The 8951-nt window shown below is 28.9% G+C and overlaps 1 protein-coding gene across 8 annotated transcripts in view; it reads left to right on the plus strand.

Moving 5' to 3' along the window:
- LOC100206502 (cyclin-dependent kinase 6) overlaps window positions 1-8951 on the plus strand; it is a 45891-nt gene that overhangs the window by 34733 nt on the left and 2207 nt on the right. The window contains exon 9 of one of the 8 annotated variants that reach the window (XM_065810448.1): window positions 1828-1978. The exons of the other annotated variants lie outside the window; for them this stretch is intronic. Within the exon in view, the coding sequence (XP_065666520.1) occupies window positions 1828-1938 (111 nt within the window). The 3' untranslated portion in view covers window positions 1939-1978. Of the gene's footprint in view, window positions 1-1827; window positions 1979-8951 lie in introns of those variants that run through there. 8 annotated transcript variants of the gene reach the window in all.

Genomic DNA, 8951 nt, shown 5'->3' on the forward strand with positions numbered 1-8951 from the left:
TCTATTGAGTTTATTTCTATAGTTAAATATATATAAGAAAAATGTTTCTTAAAAAATAAAAATGGGAGTCAGTTGCTATCAAATAAAGAAAAGTCTTCTTATGTGTATATATATATGTATATATACATATACATATATATATATACATATATATATGTATATATGTATGTGTGTGTATATATATATATATATATATATATATATATATATATATATATATATATATATATATATAATATATATATATATATATATATATATATATATACATATATATATATATATATATATATATATATATATATATATATATATATATATATATATATATATATATATATATATATATATATATATATATATATATATATATATATATATATATATATATATATATATATATATATATAGTTTATGTTTAATTAAAATATGCTAAGATTCAGACATGAGTATGTAAGTTTATTAGGAAATCTCTTTTTATACCTGGATCTTATTTTCTCACGAACCTTGAGCAGGTTTTCCAGCCCTTAACATATAAAGATTTCTCTGAACCAATGATGTATAATAAATAACTAGATGTCTAACTCCGGGTTTTTTTATAAACTGCAAGTGAAGCCGATTTTTTTTACTATTTTAATCGACCATTATTATATTGATCAGAAACATTAAGTATCACATAATATAAGCAGTAAATTCCTGACATCATTTGCTTTACTTTGCTGAAGCTTTTATTTAAATTAGCTATTTCCTTTGATAGTTTCACCATAAAAATGTTTAAATATTGTGCTGTATTTAGATATTCTAGTAGATATGTAAAAAAAGACAAATCCTTCAATAAATTTTCTCTAAAGAACTCTCAATAATATAAAAGATGAATTGTTGCTTTGAAATATAAATGTTTACCTATATTCAAACACACTTGTATATGTATTGACCATTTTTTATAATCAGATTACAATTACAGTATCCCAGACACATCCCATGCATATGTTAATCATCATCATATACCCTGTTTAAAAATAAATGCTGTGTCATCAATTTTTGTATTTTTTGCAAAAGACATAAAAGAAACTTTTAAAAATAAGAATTCCAGTGAATCTACTACCAAGATTTAATAATTTGCCAAAATAAACAAAGTTTGACCTTTATCCTGCTATAAATAAACCCAGCAAAGAAAGTAATTTATCGCATCAGCTAGGAAGCACTACTGGTCAGGGATGCGGAGTCCCAAAAGGACTCCGGCTTTATATCTCTACTTTTTCCAAGTCTTTAGTGTCCAGAAGCTCTAAACATGCTTGTTGACTTATTATCTGCTATAATAAAAAAATTCATGAGATTTAATGACTTGAAACTTATTGTTTTTAAGCCCGGAGTCCTTGCCGCCATTATACCTAAGGACTCTGGGCTCAAAAAACGATTGTTCCTCTAACCTAAAAGTCTTAATTTTTTTCCTGTTAGTAGTCCATAAACTTATTTATATTTTTAGAGCTCCTGGATACCAAAAACTAGGATAAAGTAATCTTTTTGTGACTTTCAAATCCGGAGTCCTTTTTGGGACTCCGCATCCCTGCTACAGGTAATACTGACCGAACCAATTAATCTCAAATACTATCTAGAAGATCTATCACCAGCAAGCAAAGTTATAAATACAATAAAATATTTTTACAAGACATGGTTTCCCTTTTAAAAAAAAAATTATTTTACAACTGATTCTGCAACTATTTTATACAGAAAATTCTCTGAACTTTTTTATGAAATCATAAAATATATAAATATATAAGTAAAAAAACTTGTTTTACATACGCTTTACCTCTTTATTTTTATTAGATACATGCATATACTTCAACCAATGTTGTGTCTTCATGCTACCAGTTCATTGTCACAAAGGATATTATAAATTACGATCCTAGTTTATTCCATAATATTTTATGTTTTTAGTTATGTTTTATCATTATACAGAGAATTAGCTTTTATATTAGTTGTTTTGCAAGCTCATTAGAAAATACTCTTTGCTAATTTTTAATTAAATTAAGTTAAAACAATTAATTTAATATGCTTTATTGAAATCATTTTGAATTTGGTTTTGACATAGCTTTGTATCAAAAGTCTTACATTTGATGGTACAAGTACCAATTAAAATTCTGTTGTTCCCTTTTGATGTCAGTTTTTAAAGATGCTAAATATATGGCTAATACTTCTTCATATGGCAACCAATTGTTACACATTTTCCAAGATCTATGCCATATGCTTAAATAAGATAAATTAATTAAAATAACTTAATTTTACCTTTTTTGTTAAAATGTTTTTTAACAAGAGGTAAATTTTTTATATAAATTATTATAATGTATTACAATGTTTCTGTTTAAAGTCCTAAATGCAAATATGTTTTTAAAAATATATGTTTTTAAAATTTGTGGCTATAAAAACAGCCGTTTTAGTTTTTCAGCTAATACAATTCTCTTTGACCAAAACAAATTTATATTGACCAACACAGATTTATATTGGGTGTAGGCCACCAAATTTAGCATCTCTGAACTAATCATCTTCAATTCCAACCTTGATTTAGACTTTAAAAATGCTAATCTCTTTTTACTTGATAATGATCGCTGAAAGTTTTTTGCCCGATATAATAATGGCTTCTAGCGCATTACGTAATATTAAAATAACTGCCCACATATCAAAAATACTGTAGAGAAACCAACAAATTTATTATGTCTTCTACAGTTGAATTGACGACACTTGTTGTGACAAATCACATTATACTGACGTTGATTGCTCCAAACATTTGCAAGCACACTGCTACTTGTTGAAAGACAATATTTTTAATTTGAATAAATATAAAATATTGTCTTATTATTGTAGAAACGTAAATTATACACAATTTGTTTATATAACTTTATGTGATCTGCAAAATAATATATTATATCATATTTGTACACATGCAAATATAAAACTTGATGTAATATGTCATAGGTGGAAGTTCCTAAAACTTCCAACAATAATGAAAAGAAACAATGTCTCAATTTTATAACTGCAAGAGGGTGAAAGAACGATATGGAAGTTACTGAAAGAGAAAAGATGAAGTTTATAAAGCAAGGTAACGATTAACAGACGACTTGAAAGATTGCAAATTGTATGAATCAGGAAAACAAGATGAAGGAAGCGAATTCCAAACGACTGATGTTCGATGAAAATAACAAGACGAATTAGCATTTTTGGAGCACTTAGGAACAATCAGTAAAAGGATGAGACTTAATGACGAGTAAAAACGAAAATGAATTTTAGTAAATGGCACAAAAGGCGCTAGCTCTTTAGAGTAGCGCCCATTGTAGTATTTATAGAAAAGAGAAAGAGAAGCAATATTACGATGATGTGACAATGGTCGAAGGTTGTCTGCCAGAGCAGGTCCAACTATGTTTACAACGTGTTTTTGCAGCTTGTCTAAAAGAGAAAGGGCGTCATTCAAAGATCTGCTCCAGATATGGCAACAGTATTCCATGCAAGCTCGGATTTGAGATTTATATAGATAAAGAATAGAATCCGGAGTAAAAAAGTGGCAAGCACGGTAAAGAGATGCAACTTTAGCAGATGCTAAACTTGCAATTGATTTGATATATGGTTTCCAAGAAAGATGGGAAGTAAGAGTTAATACTAAAAGACGAAGGGTAGATAACTCATCAAGTAGATTACTGTTTATAAGTATAGGAAGATCTACATTATTACGACAATGATTGGCTGAAAAAAATTGAGTTCTATCTGAGTTAAAGTTTACCAGCCACTGAGAGCCCCATGCTGTAGCAGAAGTGAGTCTTTTTCGAGCTCAAATGCCCCCTCCAAGCAATCAGAGAGTGTTGGCTTCTTATCAAGACAAGAATAATTGATAGTATCATTAACGAACAATGCCACCTTAGATCTGAGAATTTCTGGGAGATTGTTAATGTAAATTGAAAAAAAGTATAGGGCCAAGGATAGAACCTTGAGGAACCCCTGAAGTTACAGGATATAAAGAAGAGTGCTTTCCATCGAGGGAAACTTTAATACTACAATTGATAAGGAAAGATTCAATAATCTTAAAGATGTTACCAGATACATTTTAAGAAAAAAGCTTATAGAGAAGACCAGCATACCAAACTTTATCAAAAGTTTTAGAAATGTCGAGAGGGATAACCTTAACCTCTTCACATCTATCTAATGCACGATAAAATCTATCGGTTATTACCGTTAACAAATCAGTAGTAGAATGAGAAGGCTTAAATCCATATTGATGATCAAAAAGTAAGTTATTAGATTCAAGATGAGAATTGAATGCTTGCTTATTAAAGGTTCAAAAACCTTGCTTATGATAGTAAGAAGACTAATAGGATTGTAGTTAGACGAGTCAGATCGCTCTCCAGAATTTTTAAAAATAGGGATAACAAGTGCTGCTTTCCAGCAGGCTGAAAAGCAAGACTCTGATAAGCACTTGTTAAAGAATTTTGAAAGTATAGAGGGCAGCTCCGGAGAACACTTCTGCAAGACTTTAACAGATATGTTGTACGGGCCACAAGCTGTAGAAGAGTCTAAGCAGGAAATCACTTTAGATACAGAAGCTGGAATGATACGAACAACAAGCAATGGATCAACCAGTTTGTCGGCTTTATCAGGTATGATGTGATTAGTGGAATCAAGAGATGAGATCGATGAAAAGTTCTTAGCAAGTTACTCCATGTCAGCATGAATCCAAGAAGTTACATATGAAGCACATTTGTCAGCAGGAAGACGAAAGATTTCTTCCCGAGGGCCATCGCAAAGGAAGTTTTTCTATGTTACAATATTAGTAAAAAAGTTTTTTTAGGTTACAATATTAGTATTTTTTATAAAAAATTTTAGTTTATAAATCCAAACTAATATTTTTTACGAAACACGCGTAAAACTATTTAAATCTATTGTGGCTTTCGGTCAAATGTGCATTTTCTAACAGCTGTTTTATAATAATTTCAATAGGGTTTAATATGTTGATAAGTTTTATACTTTGGTGAGAAATAAATTAAAAGTTCATTATCGATAAATCGAAATTTACTTGGTCGGTGATTTTTTAAAAGCCTGTTTGCACTGAAAATTTTTATTTTATCAGTGACTGAAATAACTATTTTCTAATTTTTAAGGCTGATTTTCACAGGGTTTTTTTTTTTTTTTTTTTTTTTGATAACAAGTAAAAATTAACAAACAGGCGGGGGGGGGGGTGTCTAAATAAGCTTGAGGTGGGTAGGAAAATTTTCCAAAAAATAATAAACGTTATTAGGGATTCGAGAGTAGTTGTAAGAGGTACGATGATAGGGGATTCCGATGATGAAGAAGAAGAATGAAATAATTGTTTTAGAGAGATAAAACCGTGATTAGAAGCGCCTCAGGTAAATGTGGAGAATCTAAGCACTGACTAGGAATCAGAAACAAGACATAAGTCGAGTAGAGAAAGTAAAAGATTCGGATGTCTGGAAAGCGAGTTGGTAAGTTGGCTATTTGTGTTAGTGATTGAGAAAGGCAAATGTTGTGGGCCTTAACAAGAGGCGAATTAACTGATCGCGAATTGAAAATTCCTTAAAAGTTTCTGGTCTTCAAGTTTTGTTTTTCTTGAAAACCATATTTGCGCATTTTTTTGGGACCATTTGTAACAGTTTTACAAGTTGCTGATTTTAGAAGTGCATGCATGTTAACGTTTCTGAAATTTTGTAATTTTTCTAGATTCAATTAAATTTTGGGATTTATTTTGATTATTTTTTAGTTATGTTTATAATTATGTTTATAAACTAAAATATGTAAATTATAAAAATATTGTGTGAAGATAAATATATATATATATATATATATATATATATATATATATATATATATATATATATATATATATATATATATATATATATATATATATATATATATATATATATATATATATATATTATAAAATAGTTTGTAATTATAAGTAACAACGTTTTTCTTGTTTGTTTTTTTATTAAAGATTATTTAACAATTATTTATATTATTATTTATTTATGTTATTTATTATGAATAAAAAAGATATGAGATTAAAAAAAAAGTTGTGGTTTAAAATTCTCCAAATATAAAAAATTACTACTTTGCCATGCCATGCGCGCATGTATTTTATTTTCAATGACTTATATATTTTTACGACTTTAAAGTGCATTTCGATGACAGTTTTAAATATAAAACATAATTTAATAATAAACTAATAATAAATCATTACAAATTTTATTTTTAAAAATATAGCAAAATAAGTTTATACATCGGAGTTATCACTTTCACTTTTCTCTTTTTAAATCTGTTATTGTTAAATAGAGAAAGGTCGATGCAATTTGCATTGGCAGATTTTTTTCGTTTTTCCGGATAGCGATGAGGAGCAGCAGATAGTCTTTTTATTTTATCTTAATACCATGCATTCAAAGCAGGGGTTGGGTCGAATTTCTTGATGCTACATCCTTATTTGCCTATTCGTTAAAGTGATTCAAGACGATCACGTGATAATTTGTTTCAACAATCCGATTTCACTCTGTTAATGCGGAAAAACAAACGTTCTACTTAAGCGTTTGTAAATGGACAAAGTAAAAGCAACTCAAATACGTCTAACACATTTCTGCATTCAACAATAATTATATCTAATGTAAATATTTTTTTCCACGTTTTGAAATAGTATTTACCTAACAAATTTTTTAGCATTGGAAATATATAACTTTTCAAAACAATCCACTCAATAAAAATTTCATCAGTTTTACACCCCCCATTATCACCTTTATCACCAAATTATCACCATTATCATCTTTATCACCAAATGTAATCACAGGATTCATTGGCCAAAAAGAAGTGTCCAAAAAGAAGTGTCCAAAAGAAAAATTAAATTAAAGAATAAAGGAGATACCTTAATATCTTTAAAACGTAAATCCATACTAGTTGTTAAACTATTCATTATATCAGGATAAATGTGTTGCACCGATGCATTAGTTTAATTAAAATTTTCTAAAAGAATGTTTTGGTAAATAAAATTGCCATCTTTTTTGACTATACTTTCAATTAATTTTTTGTAGTTTGTTAAAATAGTATGCTCTGATGAAATATTGCCTAACGATTTTTAAGAGATCTTCAATTTTTTCCATTGTCCAATTAAATTGCTGCACCCTGCGGACAGCTTTTACAGGATCATGTAAATCTTGCTGGAAACCAACACTCAAGCATCTCAACGGTACAAGAACATTTAGATAAACAGATAAATGTATTACAAGAGATGAATTTTTCCTAACTTTCGAAAATCCCTTTAGCTCGGCTTTTTTCGACAGCTGAGAATCTGTTTGTCTAAGAGACTTTATATGAGAAATATATGCACATATATATAATTATCTAAAGCTATTTTCATTGCATTCCACTTCCAGCCAACGTATCCGTATTTTGCTGGTTTAGGAACGGATTTTTGCCAAGCTTCTGATAAAAGTTTCAATTCTCGTAAACGTTTTCGCGATTGTTTATAAAGACAATATAACTTTAGTTAGAAGTTTTCACAATTTGCAAATGCAGTACATTTTTCAAAAGCATCTTTTAATGCAAGCTCGAGACGATGGTTAAAACAATGTATTACTTGAAGCCATGGAGATTTTTTTTAGTAATGCTTCTTAACTTGAATGAACACCAAGATTTACGCAAGCTCCGTCTACGTTTAACCCTAAGAGTTTTTTAGCCATGTCATTTATTCCAACTCTTGTAAATGCTTGTTCTAGACAGATTTGTAAACCACAGGCGTTACCATTGTCAGGGCTTTCAACCGACAAAAGTTTAACGCATGGACTGCCCTCAAAGAAATACAACATAAACTAATTCCTGTTCGAGTGTAACAATTTCACAACTGCCATCACTTAAAATTGAATAATATCTCGACTTTATAAAATCCTCTCTGAAAGAATCTCTAGCAATTTTCTAGCCAAGTAATAAACTGCATTGAATTTCTTTTTAAGTGAGTCTTTTTCACCCATTTCTCGTAGCTCTTTTTTAATATTAGTGTTTTTATTTATATATTCTTCAAAACCTTCCGTACCTCCGATAATCGATGAGATGTGCTTCCTTATGTTGTTTACTGTTGCAATAGCTTCTTACGCTGTTTTTTTTTTATTTGACGGAGTTCCAGGACGAATCCACGAAATAGAAAATTTTTTAATGTTTTTAATACGAGATATATTACTTGCAAAGCAAGCAGCGTAATCTTATAACATCATTTCGATATCATACTCAAACTTAAATTATATTCTTTTTCAATGGTTATCTTTAGTTTTTGGTAAGAAAATTGATGCCATATTTTTAAATAGTTTACTTGATCTACTACGCTTTCAATTTATTATATTTTAAACCTTTAATTTTAAGTTTTTAAACCAATTTGCTTAAAATGATTGTAAATCGGAACGTCATTTTGCAAATTAAAGCCATTAAAGTTTCAAAGCCATAGTTATGAAATAGTTTCTTTTATTCTTCAACCCTTTACTACCATCATAAAATTTTTGCAGACTCATAATAGCTAACCGCCACTGACAATAACAAATAATACCACGTTGGAATAATCTGGCAGTGTTATGTATTATAAGCGTTATAAACGATATTAAATTTTATTGTTTTTAATATCTTGTTTTTTGGTATCGATTTTTTCATTCCAATTATTATTTTTTTGAATATACATTTTTAATTATTATTATTAATATTTTTACTTATATTATACTTACTGGTGTAAGTATACAACATGGCCGTAGAAAGGGGTGGGTCAAGGTCTTTTTTTCCCAACTACTCCAGACTAATTAAAATTTTATCCCCCTTTTCTTTTCTTTTTTTCCACTCCCACCCACCTCCTCCGTCTCTCCGTTTTTTTTAAATTGTTTTTCTTAGCGAATCTTACTTTATAAGCTGTCATTGGATTTGTTCAT

Source organism: Hydra vulgaris, chromosome 11 (assembly GCF_038396675.1).
Source record: "Hydra vulgaris chromosome 11, alternate assembly HydraT2T_AEP".
Taxonomy (NCBI): domain Eukaryota; kingdom Metazoa; phylum Cnidaria; class Hydrozoa; order Anthoathecata; family Hydridae; genus Hydra; species Hydra vulgaris.